Source organism: Quercus suber, unplaced genomic scaffold (assembly GCF_002906115.3).
Source record: "Quercus suber isolate HL8 unplaced genomic scaffold, Cork oak 2.0 scaffold_83, whole genome shotgun sequence".
Taxonomy (NCBI): domain Eukaryota; kingdom Viridiplantae; phylum Streptophyta; class Magnoliopsida; order Fagales; family Fagaceae; genus Quercus; species Quercus suber.
The window spans coordinates 174,034-196,349 of record NW_027069548.1 but is presented as its reverse complement, the minus strand read 5'-3'; the positions used below and the strand labels follow the sequence as shown (position 1 = coordinate 196,349).

Below are 22,316 nucleotides of genomic sequence, written 5' to 3'. Positions count from 1 at the left end.
CTCCATGGAATTTCGAGCTTTGGCTTTGAAAGAGCCTCAACAACAACTTTGGAGTAGCTCTCAATGAAAATTAAATCAAAGATGGAGTTGGCATATAGTTTCATAGCCCATTTCAAAAGTTCAACTGTCGCTTGGAGAGGGAAGTTGGTGTTTACTTTCGTGGAGTAGGCAAATATATACTCTCCTCTCTAGTCTCTAGCCACAACAGCAATAGAAGAATAAATTGGGCTTAGAGCCGCATCTACATTAATTTTTAATGTTGATCTTCTGGGCTTGGACAAGACACAAGGAGGGCTAAATGAGTGAAGACTGAATTGGCTGGCATGGTTGGGTCTTGTACTCCCATGTTCTTTCATCAGAGTGGTAATCTTTACAAAGATATAATCCAAATTCGGTGGGCTGCCTTCAAAAAATGAACTTGGTTCGAATGCTTCCATATCCAGATTTGCTCTCCTCATCATGGATCTGAGACATGAAGAATAATGTTTATTACATCTAGTGGTCAGGGCAATATAGAATCATAGATAAGGAATAAGTGAATGAACCATCTTGGGCCAGAGTTGACCCAAACTGTGTCACCTCATCTCTAGGGCTAGTATTGCAGTGGGCCTAGTTTCCAATTCTCACCCAATTGCAACTTGGGTACATGGTGTGGCCCGGATTGAGCAACCCGGATCCGAACCCAATTAACACCAAAAACCAGAGCTTAAACCCTAGAAATCCCATAGTGTTCAAATCCTTCATTTCATTTCATTTCAGTAAAAGAGGGTTTTTGGAAAATCTGAGCAACCATGAACAGAGCTAGGCCAATCCTCACATCACTGAGACTCGCCAACTCGCTCCTCTCGACTCGGGTCTCCTCAACTCGGTCTCTCTTCACTCAGGTGACTCAGTACTCTGACTCTCATTCTCTTTCAAAAAATCAATCTTTTTCCCATTCCCATTTCCTCAATACCCATCAAAAGCTATTCTTCTCATCGAAACCAAACTCGGCCATTGAACTCGTTCTGGCCAACGATTGGTCCTACGAGTTGGAGCACGAGTTAGAAAAATCGTGCCCAACACTGACCCATGAAACAGTTATTTACGTTTTGAAGAAACTGGACAAAGACCCAGAAAAAGCTGGAAGCTTTTTCAACTGGGTCTGTGAGAATACCGGGTTTAGACCCAGTTCTTTGGTGTATAGCTTAATGCTTAGGATTTTGGTTAACAAAGAGACAATGAAGCAGTTTTGGATTACCCTTAGGAAAATGAAAGAGCAAGGGTTTTATGTTGATGAGGAAACATATTTGACAATTTTGGGGCAGTTCAAGAAGGCGAAGATGGCCGGTGATGTAGTGGCTTTGAACCACTTTCATAATAGGATGCTTTCAGAGAATGCAATGGAGAATGTTGTGAAGAAAGTGGTTGATATTGTTTTGGGGTCAGAGTGGAGTAATGGGGTTGAGAATGAATTGGGGGAGATGAAAATTGTGTTATCAGATAATTTCGTGATACGGGTTTTGAAGGAACTTCGGAATTACCCTTCAAAAGCTTTGAGTTTTTTTCATTGGGTTGGCAGGTGTAATAATGGTTATGAACACAATACAGTGACTTATAATGCAGTTGCTAGGGTTCTCGGTAGGGATGATTCGATCGAGCTTTTTTGGAGTGTTGTTGAGGAGATGAAGAGTGCTGGTCATGAAATGGATATTGACACTTATATAAAGATATCAAGGCAGTTTCAGAAGATCAAGATGATGGAGGATGCGGTGAAGCTTTATGAGTTCATGATGGACAGTCCACTTAAGCCCTCGGTCCAGGACTGCAGTATGCTTTTAAGAAGCATCTCAGCCAATGATAACCCAAATTTGGATTTGGTTTTTCGAGTTGCAAAGAAATATGAGTCAGCAGGGCATACTCTTTCTAAGGTTGTGTATGATGGGATTCATAGATCGTTGACAAGTGCAGGGAGGTTTGATGAGGCAGAGAATATTATGAAGGCTATGAGAAACGCAGGGTATCAGCCTGATAACATCACGTACAGCCAATTGGTTTTTGGACTTTGTAAGGCAAGGAGGCTTGAAGATGCTTGTAAGGTGCTGGATGAGATGGAAGCAGAAGGATTTCTTCCTGATATTAAGACTTGGACAATTTTGATTCAAGGGCATTGTGTAGCTAATGAACTTGACAAGGCATTAATGTGTTTGGCAAAGATGGTAGAGAAGAACTGCAGTATTGATGCTGATCTATTGGAAGTCTTAATAAACGGTTTCCTACATTGGAACAGAATAGATGGTGCATACAGATTGCTTGTGGAGATTGTAAATAAGGAACGTATAAGCCCTTGGCAAGCTACATATAAAAAACTGATTGAAAAGCTTTTAGGCAATGGGAAACTTGAAGAAGCACTGAAATTGCTTCATTTGATGAAGAAGCAAAACTACCCACCTTTCGCAGAACCCTTTGTCAAATATATTTCAAAGTTTGGGACTGTGGAGGATGCTGCAGATTTTTTGAAGGCATTGACCGTGAAAGAATACCCTTCCTCTTCAGCTTATCTTCATGTTTTCCGATCATTCTTTCAAGAAGGTAGAGAGTCTGAAGCCAAAGATCTGCTTTTCAAGTGCCCTCATCATATTCGTAAGCATGGCGAAATTTGCAATCTTTTTGGTTCTGCACAGAACGACAATGCCACTTCATGAGCCTTATACTATGAGGAGTTTACCCAATCCAATCTTCTATTGTACAATTAAATTTGTTCAACACTTTTTGATGAAATTAATTTGTACTCACTGCATAAATTCAAGAAAAATCAATTTGAAGCTTTTAATGTTATTATCCGAAATCATATAATGATGGATGAATGATTGTGATTTCTACTTTCAAGCAAAATTCCATATGGTGTTTCATTGTATTGGATGAGACACAAGAGCGACACCTAATCATTTTTCAGGAATGGTTCAAGGTCTAGCTCATTTAGGCTGCTTAAGGCCTCCAAATAAGAAATAAGACATGTGGTATAGGCTTAGTGCACGTTTGGATTCAGTTGTTTGGATTCAGTTTTCAACATTCAGCATTTTTAGTGGGTCCCGTGCACTGTTCACAGGACCTGCAAGTTCAGCAAAAACAACTTTAAAACTAGGTTCCGCGGCACTATTCACACATTTAAAAATTATTTTGTTACAAAGTTTTCAGTTTTCAACAATAAGCGATATCCAAACAGACCTTTAAGGCCACCAATTTGAAAAATAGAAAAATGTAGAAAAAATTTATGTTCTCTTACCTATTCTCAAGAAAACCCTTCAAATTATTTGCTAATAGGAATCAAATCCAATTAGAGGCTTAAATTGTTTAAATAAAAAATATTGTGAGTATGTTAAAAGTAAAATAATCATTGACAACTAATTTACCTTAACAAGTAACAATGGTTCGAGATTTTGCAACTTAACACCCATAATTTTTAAGAACATGTGTTGTATTTTTTTTTTTTTTAAATAGTTTTGATATGGAAGAATTATAGCAGGTACCGTGAGCTTAACCCGTCAGCTCCTGTTTTGGCTGACGGGTCAGTCGCGACGGACGTTTTTGGGCTAACGTAACAAAAGGCATGCTAACTAGATCAAGACAAACCAACGGTTTGAATGCTCCAGGTCTAATTGACGGCGATTCGAAGCGCCTAGGCTACTCAGCGAGAAGCTGACGCCAACTTGGCTGAAGGTAGAATGCAAGCTGACGGTTTCAAGACCGACGGATCTGTGAAAACCATGACTTGGTCACCACGCATAGGTAATAGGGAAGTTGCTTGTATTCCACGCCCAGTATCAGAGTCCTATAAGGAAAGGATTCCGCAATCTACGCTCATAAGGATTCCTATAAGGAAAAGACTTATACTCCAAGAAAGAGAGGTCCACCCTCTACTACTATAAAAACCCCAATACCCTTACAAGCCAAAGTACGCATAATTGACCCCTCTCTAGCACTCTAGAGTTGAAAGAAGTTCTAACTTGACCTTCGGAGGGTATTTGGCCGGCACCACACCGGTGCTCTCTATTAGGTCTTTTCTTTTTGTTGTGCAGGTGTCGTTTTGAGCGTACAAGTATCGTGCAACTCACTGGTGAGATTTTCGGCATCATCAGGCATCATCAAGTTTGATAGTTACATAATGGATTTGAGACATTTTTTCTGTTATAAAAAAAATAATAATAATAAAAATTATAGATAACCAACACGATGGATGAGAAGGCTCGACTGTTTATTATATTTAAGTGGTTATGGCAATATGGATTAGGCCTAAGTGTATGAACCATCTTAGGTCAGAGTTGACCCAAACTGTGTAACTTCTGGGGCTGTTTTTCTACTGGGCCTGGTTGAGCTGGTTGAGTAAGGGCTGTAAAAAATGCAACAATTCACATGTTATAGTTCCTAGTTCTCACCCAATTACAACTTGAATACAAGTTCTGGGCCGGGTGCTTGAAGATGATTAAACTATGTTGGGCTAACCAGTTCCTAATTGGGTCGCCCAGCCGAGTAAGTAATCACCCATTAAGGTATAGACGACTTGCAAATGAACAATGAACTCAGTTGATCTTCAAACCAAAAGAAATAACGAGCGTTAGTGCACATATTCTGGAATGTTCTGCTTCTTCTTCATGCTCGTGTGTTACCGATACATCTTCGTGCACGTAATCCTGGGATACTTAGCTATACTTTTATTGAATAATCAGAATTTGTATGGGGCATGGCCAAGTACTTGTATCAGTCAAGAATCAAGATTATTTTGTAGCCATTGCTATCTGTGCTTATATATGGTGGTTCTCTAGATTGGATGTTGACCATTTACCCTGCCACTTAAAGCTTCAAATGTTTGTCCCCAGTTTTATACTCTGCAGTAAGTGGCAGTTTTGTATTGAATCTTATTTCTCAAACATGGCTAAGATGCTTACATATAATCAAATCTGATATTTGGAAAATTATTGGTATTGAGCTTTTCTAGATGTTTGGGTTCAATACAAATTTGAAGAAATTATTTCACACACCTTCATGTAAGAGAAGAGCATAGTGTAGTACATCCGGTGCACTAAATAAGTTCAGCAACTTTTGACATGAAACCTTTCATTTCAAAACTTTGATTTTCTACTTTGCAACACAGGTTTTGTCTGTCACAACTATTGAAACATCTGATATACAAAATATGAATAAGACCAGCAGAGAAGTGAAGTGTGAAAGTCCTGGATAGAAGCTAGACTCTTTATGAGTGAGGAAGAAATAAGCAACACCTTTGAAGTGGCAGCTAAATTTTGAGAGACAACAAAACCCAAACCACTACTAGGGGTTCTACTTGTATCTACTAGTTGATTCAAAACGGAACAGGTGTACCAAAAGCACCATGAAACACATTCCATATTCATTTTCATGAAGCAAACGGAACCACACATTTCATAGAGTAAATGGAACCAAATGAAATATCCAAGTTGATATCTAACAAAAGCAATCCCTGCACAGATGAGACTAATCCTTGGATTGTGGGCAGTAGAAAAATTTGTCAAGCAGCTAACTGTTGAGGACCCAACTAGAGAGCACATTTGAGATAGGTAAAAGAAAATTTTGCTTTTAACATTACATCACAAACACCAGAAAATTTGAAAAATCCGATTTGAGATTATTAAATCTTAATTCTCTTCAGTATAACAGTTCAAACTTCAAAGTACCGTTTCACATGCTGTTTCATGACTCAAATCTCAGGCCTTCCTACATATGAAGCATAGACCACTTCACATGCTCAATTGGCAATAACTCTTCAATCACCATTTAATTGCAGTATTGTTACCTCTATTAGGTTAGTTGAATAGGAAGAAAAGCATCCTGCTTGTGTGACAACCTGGGCTGCAAGGACTAATCTAATGTGGTCTATACATCCCTAGAACCATGGCTTCAGTATCATGATGGATCTAAATCATTTGTCTTGATATAAGTAATTGTCTTATATTGGACGATCAACATCATCATCACAAATGGAGGCTGAAAATGGCAACTAATTGCAGTGGATTTAAACATTTAGCATTAAACACATCTTTTACATGAAGTGAGAACTCATAATTCAGTCAGGCAGCTCAGAAAGCTCGCCCCTTGCCGTATCTACCATTTTACACAAGAACTTGCTAGGATCACAATTGTAAGGATTGGAGAGAGCTGCATGCGTCAAAAATGGAAGCTTTCTTAAAGATCGTCCACTCATTCCCTAAGAGAGAGAGAGAGAGAGAGTCAAACATCAAAAGTTAATTAAGTCAGCTTCTTTGGTCATTGACAAATCTGCCAAATACAATGATAGGCAAAGAAAATTTCTCACTTACCTCACATGCTTCTGCAGCTTCAAGCAATTGTTTACATAGGTGAAATTTTGTCTGAGCATCCTGCATCTCAGGCATATTCAACTTTTCTTTCATACTGGCAAAATTTGGAATTACAAGGTGATCACAACCCTACAGAGTTCCCAATATTTGTTAGTTGATGATACATATTTGGGAACATGTCTGCATCAGCACTTGGAAAGACAACAGTGAAGGTTCAAAAAATTGTTCCTTGGACAAGGTGAGAGAGAAGTATCTGCACCTGAAAATTTGATAAGATTCCCTTTTTCACAAGTTCCATCAGACAGGATCTTAAAATTTCATAGCGAGCTTGGAGTGTTGGAGGACCAACATATGCTTTGATATCAGCTCGATCAACAAATGCAATATCTGCAATCCAACAATGGATAAATAGTCAACACTAAATACATGCATTATGAAAGTTTTGAGAATTTTTCTCATAAATCCAATGAAATTTACCAGAATGAAAAGAGACCTATACGGTCAATGAGAAAATTCACAGCATAAAATGCCAAACAACAATTTGTCAAAGATAAACAAAATGGGATTCTGAAATTTTCATGGTAAATAAATGAAGAGAAAAGAGAATTAAAAAAGACAAAAGAAAGGATGGTTTGGAGAATATCCAGATCAATGGTCTGATTCAAACATAAAAAAGTCGTACTTAGTGCACAAAACTCCCACTTTTTTGCAGGGTTTGGGAGAGGTCTTAGTAGGCAGCCTTAACTCCCAAACTTGCAACCTGTCAATTTTGGTGGAAGGCTATTGCATAGGCCCATAGCACCAAGGCTTGACTTCTAAGAATATGCGTGCATGGTGCTAATAGTTTCATAAAATTCTAATTGGTTAAAAAACCTCACAGGAAACTACAAATTATTGTTAAATAGATAACAATTACTTTGAAAATGTGAACCGTGCTCCCACAGCTTTTAAAAATGATGAGGAACAGTAGAGGTCAGCTAGAATGGCACCAAATGGATTTGCATGGAATAAATATACCATCCAGTCCTCAACAAATAACACCCTCTGTTAAAGAAGTGCAAGGCTTTAAAATGACAATTTTGCACTTAATCTGAAATTGAATATAGGCTTACCAATAGCAGTGGTAATATTGGAGGTTGTGAGAATTATCACATTTGGTGATGATTTCAATTTATCCATCTGAGTAAGTAGTGCATTCACGACCTGAAACGCACATTCGAAGATGCAATAAATATTAAAAGAGGACCATTGTACATGTTATTCTAAAATTTATACTCTGTTAATGCACATGTAGTTGAGAAAAGTCAGAAAATTTATACAGAAAAAAGGTGGTAGAGTGAAGTGCAATACCCTAATAGAGTCTGAAGGTTCAGAACCAGACAAAGCAGCTTTTCTAGCAGCAGCAAGACTTTCAACTTCATCTGAAGCATCACCAGATATAAAATAATTATACGCTGAAAGGAAGGAGGATGAAAGCTAAATAAGAAACCACTGAAAATAATAAATCTCACCAATTAAAACAAATACCAGATTGTTTTCTTCCTCCACCATCTCTTGAATTTTTTGGAAAAGCTTTGCAACCTAACAATGAGAATACATCTTAATGAGAAAAAAAAAAAAAATTGACCCCCATGCATGCACTAAATCTAACTTCAGCTTCAGCTTCCTTTACAATAAATATGCTATATATAAAGAAGATATACACCAATTTAAAGATATGAGAAATTTGACAGAAACAGAGATTGAGCTTGACAACTTCACATAACAGTATAACACACTACAAAGGAAACAGCACAGGATTCAAAATTGTGATAATTCTATATGATCGCCATTAACATGAAAAGGGTCATACTACCTAGGGCACAAAACTCTAGTTTGTGCAGGGTTTGGGAGAGGTAGCCTTATCCCCAATTTTTGGAAAGACTGATTTCTTGAGGCTTTATTTGGTTTGACAAAATGTAGTAGTAGATATTTTTCTTTTTGACTGGAAAAATGATAAAGAGTTACACAGTTTTGATTTTGAAGTAACTCTAGAAGTGACAGATTTGTGTTGAATAAAGAACAAAGGGAACAGCTTCAATTAGGTGTTTTCTTTTTTTCTTTTTCTGAATCAACAATGGGCCATGTCAATATACTTTTTCTTTCTTCCTTTCTTTTTGTTTTCAGGGGGTGGGGAACAGGATGGTTGCCAATCCTTTAGGGGCAGAACTCAATCAAGGAAAAGACATAAATTAATTGAGATAAGATGTGACAAACTGTTGACTGAAATTTGGGGTAAAGGTTGTGACAAACCATTTGATACACAAACACAAAAAATATTTAATCCACATAAAAATAAAGGTGGAATAATCAAGCATATTGAAGTGTTATTCAGGAATTACACTGTGTGACCACATACCAACTTGCCGCTTTCGGAGAACCATTTACTAAACAAAGAATGTGCATTAACCTCAACCAATTGGCTTTGTGGGTATCTGATTTAACAAAAAAAAGGTAAACTAGAATATAAGACGAATCTAGAATATATATAAATATATATATATATATATATATATGCCTGGTGCATTTCATGTGAGCCAACAAAAAGAAATAACATTCACATCAAACTGATACATCAACAAACCTGGAGTTGAATTGGATGGATAACTTCTGGGCTAATGCTTTACATAAAGATGTCTTCCCTGTTCCTGGAGGTCCATGCAAAAGAATAATGCTGCAAGCATATAAAAAGGTTCAAAAAAGTGTTAATTGTATATTTTTCACCTAGCTGTGCCTATCCATTAAAACATTATCTGTAGGTCTTTCCAATAATAAGAAGTCAAAATTAGCAAATAAAAAGATTGCAGTAGGAAACACAGTCATGCATGCAATTAAAACTCAAAGTCCTGTGTACTAAATATAAAAAATTAGACCAACTTCGAAGGAGTCTGTTGTTTCTTGTTTGTACAACACGATGTCATAACTTTCATGCAAATAGATTTAAGGGTGGAGAAATTATACATAAATTAATGAAGGAAAGTCCATGCCAACACAACTTGAACCAGATACATGTAATGTTAAACCACAAGGTGTCCATATACATAATACAACGAGTTTTATAGCTGTACCAGTCTACTGGGTAAGGTTAACTCATTAATGGGAATCCAAATTCATTTCTTTGCAGCTCTCCAACCTGCTCTCAGTGATTTTTCACTTTTCATGCTCCTGATAGTTCCTATGCATTCTGAGTCTTTGTCCCTATCTCATCTCACTATGTAGGGGAGTTATGTAAGCATAACCAGAACCATACACGGAGATATTGAACTACTTCCAGGTATTCACTTGATAGATATTTTAGGGCATTGCACAACAAGTAGAACCAACTATGTCTATTGATATATATGAATATGATGTTCTTGACTTATCATGTAACAATGTTGCACTTTTCAGTGCTTGATGTGAAAATTTTGTCATATAAGATAAAAATCCTAGTATTAATACTATAACTAGACAAAGCACAAACAAATAAATCAATTTAAAAACCCAAGCAGGTCAAATCATAAAACAGATCAATCACTAAGTGATGAAAATCACAATAGCCGATAACAAGTATTGCACCCAAACACATACATCTGAAAAGATTGATCTGTTTCCAAAAATCTCATTTCCAATAAATACAAACAATGGAAGCTTACTTAGCATGTTTTGAGTGCTGAAATAGGATCAATCACATGCTCCTTACCGGTTCCATGACACAAGGAAAGGATCAATACCCTTTTCAGTAAAGAGTAATGCACTTGCTGCGTACCGCAACAGCCTTTGCTTGAGACCAGATTCATAAATTAAACTGCAAAAGCAATTACCTTTATTGTACATCCATAGATTTTAATCTATCAAGAAAATTAAAACCCACAAACAAACCTTTCCCACATGCCATCAAATTCCTTTGCAGGAAGCATCCATTCATTAAAGCTAGGAAGTTGGCCATCTCCACTTAAGTCCTCACATGGTCCTTCCTCACTAAGCTGACAAAGATCCACTCAAAACAATAATCAGAGTTTGAAACTTTGAATGCTGCAAGTCAAGGAAAAAAAAAATTCCTTGCCAACATGTGAAATTTCAAAAATTAAACAAGCCACATACATCTAGTCAAAAAAGGAGTTTATAAAATAGTATATTCCAAATCCTAAAGAAAATTAAAAAAAAATCAAGCCTATTATAAACCCCCTTTTAGTAGTGCAATTTACTCACCTGAAAGACATGCACAACAGGCTTGACTTGCCAGAACAAAAGAATTTCATGGTTCTGCACCCACTCATCTACAAAGATAAAGCATTTAAGCATCAGAAACAGCAAAAAAACAGAAACAGCTCTCCTGCATAATCCCCCCCCCCCCCCAACAAGAAAAAGTTTTTTCATTCTCTCATATCAAAACACTCAATTCAGCAAAACATATAGTGCATGATTCAGCTAATTGTTTCACTTTCTTAATACAAAACCGTGGAACATGTAGATATAAAACCATTGAACTTATAGACAAAATAAAACATACCCGTGTCGCAAATACGGATTCTTTCCACATTTTCTGTGAGAAATGGATCATCAAGAGGCACTGGAATGGGGCCGTCAATATAGCTTAAACTCCTCTTTTCAAGCATTCTAGACATTATAGCCAAAAATAAAAAATAACAGTATTTTAAAGCATGTTTAGGCATTTACAAATTAAAACAAAAACATTATAATCCCCAACATTTTCAACATAATCATTACAATTTTCAATTAATTAGAACATCAATTACACACACAAAAAAAAAAAACCTTAATTTTGTACCTCTCAATGGCTGAGCGGACATCGTCGATCCGAGCTGTGCTGGAGGGCTTTAAGCAAGCTTCAACTGAAAGAGAAATCAAATTTCAAAAAAACTCAAGCACGGAGCTTGGAATTAGAGCAAAAATGGAAGGTGAAGATGAGAGCCATGTAGGTACCTGAAACGGAGACTCTGTCATCGGCGAGTACAGGAGGAAGAGGCGGAGGCGGAGGAGGAGAAGGAGCTGAGACTGAGGCTGATGCGACGGCGTTTTGGTCGGAGATATCGGGATCTGGAGGGTTTTGAAGCGTGATCTCCATTGGAGTACTCATTTTTGAACAACAACAACAACAACGCGTTTTGTTTTTCAATTTCTCGAAGAAGAAGAAGAAAAATTTGGGGCCAAAGTCCAAAACCTAAGGGTTTTCTCAAATATTTTCCCTTTTTGAAAATGAGCGGGAAAATACGAAAGAAAGTGACGGCGTGCAATATATAAGGCTTTTATGCCAGGCCCATTGGGCTTCCCTATGCCCTTTCAAAGTTCCAACTTCCAACCAATCTTTATAAAAGCATGGATCCAAAACGTGAACGCTGAGGCCAAACGGGCACTATATAAATATTTATAAATAAACAGTAGTTTTTACCTTCATGATGGTTTGTTATCTCTTGAGTTTGTAATTGTAGGTAGAAAGTTTTTAGAAAACTGAAAAAATAATTGTTTTTATAATGCTTTATTAAGTAAGAGTAATAGTTAAACCAATAAATCAATGGGAAAGATGAAAGTGTTGAGAGATTGCATAACATGTTAAATAGAATGAAATGATTTATATGGAGAAGGTTTGACTTGATTTAAGGTTTGACTAGATTTAGTGGTAAATCCTCCAAAATCACGGTTGTAGGCATGGTTTTCAAAATTCCGATCTAAATTTTATGATCCTACGATTTTTCGATTTCACCTACTCAAAACAATCCAGATCTTTTAAGGACCTTTGTGATCATTCATAATTAGTAGGATCGTACAATTCTGACGATCCCAAACGATCTTGGTTTCTTATAATATTCTTTAACTTAACAGAAGGTTCAGTTGGACCTAAATGAAGAATAACATCTCAATAGACTAAGTTTTGCTATTCTAATGTGGAGAGAGTGTTAGTTAGACCCAGATGAAAAATAACATCCCAATAAAGTGTCACGTTTTGAGATTTTTGACATCTTTAAATGATCCTTACAAATGGATGTGGTGATGTATGGTAATTACATCAAATTTATGCAAATTTATGAATAAATGTATAATTTATGTGATTATTTAACATATCAATGTGTTTTTTTTTTCCCTTAAATAATGTAGGATCTTATCATTCACGATCTGATTCTACGATTCACAATCTCACATACCTCTCATGATCCTACGTAGGATCCCGATTCGGCTTGTTAGTTGATTGTTTCGTTAGGTCAACTAAGAAGATACGTGTCAGAGTAGCAACCCTCAAATTACATGTGAATGAAATAGGTCTTGTAGGATTAGATGTGAATGACGGTTGGTAGGCTACAATAAATATTGATGTGAGGGAGTTTAGTGATTTTCTACGGGCATTTCTTTTGAGGAGAATCATACTATCTAACCGAATAGAAGAAGGGGATCTATAGGCCAATAGTGATGTTAGCCAAAGGTGGGTGATTGTTGCATACCACAGTGCTCATCCTTGGTACTTGTCCTTACCACTCGGCTTTGGAGGATTGGGTGCCTCCCCGTAAGCTTCAACCTAGTGTATACTTTGGGTGAGGGCCCCAAATTGCTGTGGTACTTATGGCCCCAAATGCCTATCTACTTTTAAATTTCCAGCTAACATGAAAATACCAAAGAAAACAAGTTTCCTAAACTTTGTCAAGAGCAACGTACTATCCAATCTCTTCCATGAAAAGAATTTAGGTTCAAATCCTTCACCCCAATTTCTTGTATTTAACTTCAAAGGCAAGGTTATTTTCACTAAAATGCTTTACACACGGCTATATAAAGTGATTGAAAAGCCTAATCTTTTGGCTGAATAAGATATGATTGTACAAAATCATTATTCAAAGATGGATCTAAGTTATTCTCATGTGAGAATTGGGTAAATACCTTTGAGCTATAAGACTCTTTTTTTTTTAGGAAGATATAGTGACAGGAAAGTGAGGTTTGAACCACATACATGAGATATTATAAAGGCATAAAGAATATCATTACTACCGGATTATTATTTGAACCCAAATTACAAGACTTTTGGCAGTACGTATATAGATCGTGTAAAAGTCAAATAAATTAGCCACTTCTGCATAAAAAGTAATGGTCTCACGAGAAGGATTTGTCTAGACAAATGTTTTGCATCATTACATGTCAGCGTTTTGAGTACAACAATAATATAGATTTTGTCAAATTTAATGGCCCAAAGAACTTCTAATGTCTCAACCGTCATTATTGAGAAAAAATTTGCATCCACTTGTGGAAAATCAAAGTGGAGACAAAAAACAAGCTAATGTCTATCTTAAACTCAGACCTAGCCAAATTTCCATTAATTCCGTAGTTTTCATCTCACAGGCCACAGCCTGAGAGAGAAGATAAAAAAAAAAGGAAACCTTTTGTAACAGAAAAGGTATGGATGCCTTTAGCTTATCTCTACCTACAGCATTAACGTAAGGCTCAAATTCACCCAAGATAACATGGACCCAACAAGACTTTCTTAGAGAAAAAAGAGTTCCATGAAGAAAAAACCAGAGGTTGAAGATGAGCAAGCCCTGGAAATCCTCAAGGCAGTGGCACAAGCATGGCACAACCACTCTAGCAGCTCTAGGCCTATGAATGAATTTGATGCCTACATGAGAAATTTCAAAGGCAATCCTTCTCGATTCAAGCTAGAAGCAATGAGGAAATCATCATCAGCTAATGACAGCAGCCATGGTGCCACTTGGGATTTTGGGCAGTCTCTATGTGATTCCTATGAGATTGTGACCTTGTCCAGAAGGTTAGAGACTGGTTTATTGCCAGATAATCCATTTGTTGAGTTGGATAGTCCAAGTCGTGTCCATAGGAGGCGCAAGGAGAGTCGGCATAGCCTTAGAAGTTTGTTCAATCAGATTTCTTCAAGGAGATCTGATACAGGGGCTGATATTCCAAGAGAATAGGATAAACTCTTTCCATCTATTTTGGTATGTGAATTCCAATTTTTCAGGTTACAACATCATTTACTTTCCCTATAGTTTTAAGCAGGGAACAAAACTTCCTACTTCACTTTGTTATTCATTTTTATTTTTTTATTTTATTTATCATTTTGTGGTGTGAGTTCCACTTTCATGTTACCAAACATTTCTTTTCCCTGTCAATAGCAGAAACCTTATATTAAAGAGCATGAGGTTGTGCCACATTTCTTGATATTCTCTTTATTTAGGATTCTCATTCAACAACGTTTGCATTTATATCAAAGTATTGATGTATTGAACTAGCCAATAGAGTAAATACATATATTAATCATGCATTAATTATATACATTAAAAGAATTTTTATAATTATTTTCATAAACTCTATATAAGAAATAAATTTTTAGTTGGAATAATAATAATAAATTTAGAATATGATATTCTTTCTTATGTATAATATCTTTAACAAAAATTGACACAAAAGCCATAAAAACTAAGCCTTAAATCTTGTAAGGATGTGGTGTAAAATCTAGATTTTACCCCTCTAATCCCAACATCATCATCTTATCCCATATTTAAAATTAGGCACAACCATACTCAATCAATTCTAATACTCATATATAAATCCAACCAAATTGAGAGTTAATTGACAAGTTATTAGGCATGGTAAGATGTATTGAATTTTAAGTAAAATGCTGACGTGACAATCACTTATTAGATTATGTAAAACATAAATTTTACACCCTATCATTACCAAATTCGAATTCAAAAATTAAATATTTGAAAATTCACTAAAATTTATCTTAACCTTTTAAATGTCCTAACCCCTTTGATATTTATTTATAGGCAAAAATCTAAAACTGACCATCTAACTTTTAACAATTTTCATTTCATTCTTCTAACTTTCAGTTTTGTCATTTCAGTCTTTTAACTTTCAATTGTTGTCAATTCGGTATTTTATTAACCAGCTGTTAAGTGTCTCCATTAAATGAGCAAAACGACGCTGTTTTTGTGACTTTTTTTTTTAAAATTTTTTGAAATTAAAAGGAATTAAGAAAACTGTTTATAAAAAAAAACACACACACACACACACACATTTAGGGGAACAACTTAACTGAAGTCAAAACATAAATCGTGTTATTTTGCTCACAGCCTTAAACTACGTATTTTGGGGGAAGAAGGGAGAGTCTGTTTGGGTCGGCAATGGCAGCAGAGAGAGAGAGAGAGAGAGAGAGAGAGAGAGAGAGACCGGGATTTGAGAGATGGAGAGCACCCATTGCTCGAATTCTTAGAGGTCCGAGCCATTAACACCGCGCTCTGAGCCGTCGGCGACCTCCGTAAGCCACCGCACAACCAATGGGCCCCGCACATGGACCTCCTGGACTGGCTCGTCCTCTTCTTCGGCTTCTAAAACGACAATGTTCACAACCAGCGTGAGCACCTCGTTCTCCACCTCGCTAACGCTTAGATGCGCCTCTCTCCTCCACTGGACAACCTCAACGCCGCCGTTTTGTGCAAGTTTCGAAGGAAGCTCCTTAGGAACTACACCAACTAGTGCTCCTATCTCGACAAGAAATCCAATATCTGGGATAAGTCTACTAACTCCACTTTGTTCCCCTAAATGTTTTTTTTTTTTTTTAATTTTAATAACAGTTTTCTTAATTTCTTTTAATTACGGGGGAAAAAAAAAAAAGAGCCAAAATGGCGTCATTTTGCTCATTTAACGGAGACACTTGACAACTGGTTAACAGAATACCAAATTGACAACAATTGAAAGTTAGAGGATTGAAATGACAAAACTGAAAGTTAGAGGGTTGAAATGAAAAAAGCTGAAAGTTAGAGGGTCAGTTTTTAATTTTTTCCTTATTTATACTATATATAAGAGGATTCATTTCTTTCAATTGGACTTTTATATGATTCAAAAATACCCTCATTAATGAAAGGTAACTTTATTTAGAAATAGGGTCATAAATATTAAATAATAAATTTCATCTTGAAATCAAAAAGAGAATTCCTAAAATTTAGGATTTTTTTTCCTTCACGTTCAAAAAAGAAATTGTAGTTACTGAATATCTTTAAAATTTATTATTTTTATTTGTTTGAAAAATAAAAAATAAAAAATTTTTAAATTATAATAGATGCAAATTATTAACTTTTACCTAAATAAATAGAAGAGCCTCATGCACGTACTCAGAGGCTAGTGTAATATATGTGTGTGTGTGTGAAACTAATATTGTAGTATTTATTCTATGTAATTAGAATTAATATGTTCATTTTGTTATATAAATTATTTTAAGCATAATGAAATTTTAATATCATTTTTCTAAGATTTATATGAGAAACAATTCTTTTTTTTTTTTTCCTTATGCGAGAAACAATTTATTTGAAATATGGTATTCTTACTCAAATTTATTTATTTATTTATTTTTACAATAATTGAAACAATGTCCAACAAAAATGAAAAATAAAAATAAATTTAGTAACATACAATTAAGAATGTAAAAAAAAAAAAAATAATGAAAATTGAAGGATATTTTCATTTTTTTTTAGTAGGCATGAAACATGCTTGTCAATATTAGCCACTATATCATGAAATTTTCAGTTTTTAAACACACACACACACACACACACACACACTACACTACTCTTAGTGTTTTTCTATTTTGTCTATAAAATAACGAAATATTTCAATTTTTTACAAGGAAAATTAGTGAATTTTTTTTTTATACATCGATAATGGGGGGCAGGGTTTCAAACCTTGAATGTGTTTGTTAGAAATATTATGAAGTGACAACCAATTAAGCAACATGTTTTTTGGCAAAACTTATTGAAATATTGGAAAAAACTAATAATAAATTGCATCACATATCGTGTGGGATCTCAGCTAGTTCTTTAAAATAGGGGACAAAGCTCCCTACTGTCACTTTATTTTTTACATCAATAATGTTGAATAATTATTATTGTCTTGTTTTTTTACCCTTACAAGTAAGTAAGTGGGGGAGGGGAAATTTGAATCTGGTTCCACACATGAGAAGAATCGGTTAATGTTACTAAACTACAAAACTCTTAACAAATACTTATTATCTCATTTCTTCTTGCATTAAGGTATGGATGACATTCTTAATGTTGTTTTAGGATACCTTGATATATAGCATAAGCTTGCTAGGACAGGCAAGTTATCTTCCCACTCGTAATTCAAAAAGTCTAGTGACACAATTTTTCGTTCAAATAAATTAAAATGATATGTTATGATTGATGTACAGTAAAAGTGATATTAGTAGTGAGTTTATATAAAATAATGTTATACCAATCACAACTTGTTATCTTACCAAACTGTGGAATTTTTTGTGTCTTTAACATTGATCCTTGTAATTTGAAACTAAACATACCACAAAACTACATAAGTCACCTTGGCAACAATTTCCATTATTTGGGCCAAAAAATTATGTTTCATGCACCTCCAATGTAAGCATGCATTTGGCATCACTTATTTAGTATTTTGGTGATGACTTTTTGTTGAAATATACTTTATTTTGAAAAAGTGAGATTTTAAAAAGCTATACAACTCTATATTTTTATAATATATAAAAGTTGAAGTATAACATTTATTATTACTATGTTTTTGTTGAACCACATTTGCATAGTATTTTGATCTATTTGGACTAATTCAATCCAATTCAGTCCATTTTGGTGTACTTTCTTAAAAATGTGAAAAATATAGATTTGGGTTGACAAAACATATTCTAAATTCGAATTTGTTAAAAAATATAGATCTCATACTCGTGTTTATTAAATTTTAATGCAATTCAATTATAGCCACATTTGCACCCCCAACTATATTGCAGTTTGTAAGTAACCCTAATTAAAAATAGGTTTAAGCAATATGGTTTGGGCTAACTATATTGAATTTACTGTTTTCACTTGTAAAGGCTAAAAGCTAGCCAAATAAGTTAAACTAGACGGACACTAAGTAGTGTACTTTGAAGGCCCTTATTTTGTTTAAATTAATTCAGTTCACTCGATCCATTTTGATTCACTTTAGTCTAATTCAGTCCATTCAGTTCACTTCAGTTCATCAGCCCCATTTGGTCAATTTCAATCCACTTCAATCCAAGTAGCTCCATTTTGGTCAATTTTGGTGTACTTACTTAAAGAATAGGAAATGACAAGTTTGGATTGAAAATACTTATTCTAAATCTGAATTTATTAAAAACTATGGATCTTAGGCTCGTGTTTCTTAAAGTCTAAAGCAATTAAATGCTTGCCACATTTGCAACCCCAACTGTGTTATAGTTCGTAAGTAGCCCTCATTAAAAATAGGTTTAAGCAATACGGTTTGGGCTAACTATATTGAAGTTACTTTTTGTTCACTTAAAAAAGCTAAAAGCTAGCCAAATAAACTATACTTAAATAGAAACTAATTTGCGCACTTTATATGCCCTCAAATTAAATTAAAAAAAAAAAATCAATTCCAACTCTTCATGCTTTCAATTGGATTTCTTATGTACTACACGGTTTTGATCATGACTTATGTTTTGTTGGTTGTGGCCTTCTGGTTTTAATGCTTTTGATTCTCAGAGGCCAGAGCTACATTATTGAGCAAGTTTGGTAGCGAAATCATAAAGAGCGCACATGACTACATTTGACAACCTTCTTTTGTCAATGTCAAAGGACGCGACCAAATTAGTTGGGAGGAAAGAAATACCCAATACAAGTGGATTGCTTCATTGTACGATCATTCTCCTTCAGAGAAATCCAACTGGATTTGGAAAAGGTTATAGATATTCCCAACTTGATTCTTGTACAATGGTCCTGCCAGCTAGAAACTATTCTGAAATTTGCGATTCATAAAGATGTCAGCTCCCATAACATGGCCAATACATTGATGTAAAAAGATGTCAGCTCCCATAACTGCTGAAAAAGAAACAAAGAAGAAACCTACATGCATTATATGAAATGCATTCGGAGCCCCTTAAAGACACATCTCCATAATTTGCTCATTATTTTGCACAACATGCAAACTAACCTGGTTTTTTATTTTGTCTATGCGAATTCAAGTTTAAATCAAACTTTAAAATGAAGAAAATATGAGACAAGAGCAGTTTGGGTACGTTTTTTTTTAGTTGGCATATGGTTACATTGCAGCATTGAACTTAGGTGAGATTCAACCTCCCCTCACAAAGTAATATTGTTCTAATAATATTATTTAAGTTTTTTGGAAATATATGTAAGTAAAAAAGTGTTATAGAAATGCATGTTGTGTTATTTAAACAATGAAAACTGTTGTTTAAATGCCCCAACCAAACACCCCCTAAGTTCACAAAATCATAGCACATCAACTCCCCTCTTGTTTCTTAAAAAAAAAAAAAAAAAAAGAAAGAAAGAAAAGAAAAAAGAAGAAGAATTTTTCTATTTTGTCTATAAAATAACCAAATATTTCAATTTTTTACAAGGAAAATTAGTGAATTTTTTTTTTTTTTTTTTTTTTTTTGTATACATCGATAATTGGGGGTAGGGTTTCAAACCTTGAATGTTTCTGTTAGAAATATTATGAAGTGACAACCAATTAAGCAACATGTTTTTTGGCAAAACTTATTGAAATATTGGAAAAAACTAATAATAAATTGCATCACATATCATGTGGGATCTCAGCTAGTTCTTTAAAATAGGGGACAAAGCTTCCTACAGTCACTTTATTTTTTACATCAATAATGTTGAATAATTATTATTGTCTTGTTTTTTTACCCTTACAAGTAAGTAAGTGGGGGAGGGGGAATTTGAATCTAGTTCCACACATGAGAAGAATCGGTTAATGTTACTAAACTACAAAACTCTTAACAAATACTTACTATCTCATTTCTTCTTGCATTAAGGTAAGGATGACATTCTTAATGTTGTTTTAGGATACCCTGATATATAGCATAAGCTTGCTAGGACAGGCAAGTTATCTTCCCACTCGTAATTCAAAAAGTCTAGTGACACAATTTTTCACAATTTTTCATTCAAATAAATTAAAATGATATGTCATGATTGATGTAGGGTTAGGATTTGTGGCCCAAACCCAGAACAATGAATTTGTAGAGAATGGGTGAAAGAGCTAGATTGACTTATGGAATTGACAACAGTTAATCACAACCTACAAGTATAAACCAACATGAAGTTACACATAAAAAATGGAATGAATTGGTGTCCGAAGAGGCATATCATTGATTATATAGTGGTTACAGTTTTTAGAGTTACAGTAAAGTTTTCTTTTCTTCCCTATTGCTCTTTTTTACTTCCTCTCCTCTTTTCAGGAGCCTCCTTCCTTTATATATCCTCCCTTCCCATCATCTCCCCACTTGTACCTCATCTGTGAGCTTACTTGAGTATATGTCACGTCAAGCATCTCCTTTAGCTCTGTGTGAGTGGCGGTAGGTGAGGTTACACTGTTCAGGGGTCTTCTCCACATAAATGTTGACAGAAAAGTTACTGCAGAGCCTTAAATACGGTGGTAGCAGCTTTTCCTTTAGATATTTCTTCATTCTTATCGTCTCCAAGTATACTCAAAGCTTATCTTGATCAGGAGGAGTCCTCGGAAGATCATTTCGACCTTTTATACGTTCAATTGATCCATACTATTCACGTCAAATGAATAAAATCTCTTCGGACAGAAAGCGACCTCTTCAGATTGTAATCATTTTTCTTTTTGGGGATCCCTCTTCCAGATGGGCCTTGCCCTTACCTCTCCTTCTCTTCGGACGCACAGTAATCCTCACATGGGGCTCTAGGCCCACTACGTTAGACTGGGCATTTTCCCCCCACAATTGATGTACAGTAAAAGTGATATTAGTAGTGAGTTTATATAAAAATAATGTTATACCAATCACAACTTGTCATCTTACCAAACTGTGGAATTTTTTGGGTCTTTAACATTGATCCTTGTAATTTGAAACTAAACATACCACAAAACTACATAAGTCACCTTGGCAACAATTTCCATTATTTGGGCCAAAAAATTATGTATCATGCACCTCCAATGTAAGCATGCATTTGGCATCACTTATTTAGTATTTTGGTGATGACTTTTTGCTGAAATATACTTTATTTTGAAAAAGTGAGATTTTAAAAAGCTGTACAACTCTATATTTTTATAATATATAAAAGTTGAAGTATAACATTTATTATTACTATGTTTTTGTTGAACCACATTAGCATAGTATTTTGATCTATTTGGACTAATTCAATCCAATTCAGTCCACTTTGGTGTACTTTCTTAAAAATATGAAAAATATAGATTTGGGTTGACAAAACATATTCTAAATTCGAATTTGTTAAAAAATATAGATCTCATACTCGTGTTTATTAAATTTTAATGCAATTCAATTATAGCCACATTTGCACCCCCAACTATATTGCAGTTTGTAAGTAACCCTAATTAAAAATAGGTTTAAGCAATATGGTTTGGGCTAACTATATTGAATTTACTGTTTTCACTTGTAAAGGCTAAAAACTAGCCAAATAAGTTAGACTAGACGGACACTAAGTAGCGTACTTTGAAGGCCCTTATTTTGTTTAAATTAATTCAGTTCACTCGATCCATTTTGATCCACTTTAGTCTAATTCAGTCCATTCAGTTCACTTCAGTTCATCAGTCCCATTTGGTCAATTTCAATCCACTTCAATCCAAGTAGCTCCATTTTGGTCAATTTTGGTGTACTTACTTAAAGAATAGGAAATGAGAAGTTTGGATTGAAAGTACTTATTCTAAATCTGAATTTATTAAAAACTATGGATCTTAGGCTCGTGTTTCTTAAAGTCTAAAGCAATTAAATGCTTGACACCATTTGCAACCCCAACTGTGTTATAGTTCGTAAGTAGCCATCATTAAAAATAGGTTTAAGCAATACGGTTTGGGCTAACTATATTGAAGTTACTTTTTTTTCACTTAAAAAAGCTAAAAGCTAGCCAAATAAACTAGACTTAAATAGAAACTAATTTGCGCACTTTGAATGCGCGCCCTCAAATTAAATTTAAAAAAAAAAAA

General features: G+C 34.9%; 3 protein-coding genes across 3 annotated transcripts; 2 read left to right on the top strand and 1 right to left on the bottom strand.

Annotated features, from left to right (window-relative positions):
• Window positions 1-727: 727 nt before the first annotated feature.
• LOC112010510 (pentatricopeptide repeat-containing protein At3g48250, chloroplastic) lies at window positions 728-2,817 on the top strand. The gene has a single exon (XM_024042857.2). The coding sequence runs from the start codon at window positions 792-794 to the stop codon at window positions 2,682-2,684; it is 1,893 nt and encodes a 630-aa protein (XP_023898625.2). The 5' UTR covers window positions 728-791; the 3' UTR covers window positions 2,685-2,817.
• Window positions 2,818-4,995: 2,178 nt separating this feature from the next.
• LOC112012272 (pachytene checkpoint protein 2 homolog) lies at window positions 4,996-11,645 on the bottom strand. Its single transcript, XM_065773924.1, has 14 exons — window positions 11,298-11,645; window positions 11,143-11,206; window positions 10,864-10,970; window positions 10,563-10,630; window positions 10,233-10,336; window positions 10,054-10,158; window positions 8,956-9,045; window positions 8,731-8,806; window positions 7,844-7,913; window positions 7,683-7,753; window positions 7,445-7,535; window positions 6,592-6,719; window positions 6,333-6,461; window positions 4,996-6,220 (listed from the first exon to the last, which is right to left on the bottom strand). The coding sequence occupies exons 1-14, from the start codon at window positions 11,449-11,451 to the stop codon at window positions 6,080-6,082; spliced, it is 1,398 nt and encodes a 465-aa protein (XP_065629996.1). The 5' UTR covers window positions 11,452-11,645; the 3' UTR covers window positions 4,996-6,079.
• A 1,742-nt stretch (window positions 11,646-13,387) lies between these two features.
• LOC112012287 (uncharacterized) lies at window positions 13,388-14,337 on the top strand. The gene has a single exon (XM_024044675.2). It carries the CDS (start codon window positions 13,856-13,858, stop codon window positions 14,276-14,278), a length of 423 nt encoding a protein of 140 aa, XP_023900443.2. The 5' UTR covers window positions 13,388-13,855; the 3' UTR covers window positions 14,279-14,337.
• The last annotated feature ends 7,979 nt before the right edge of the window (window positions 14,338-22,316 follow it).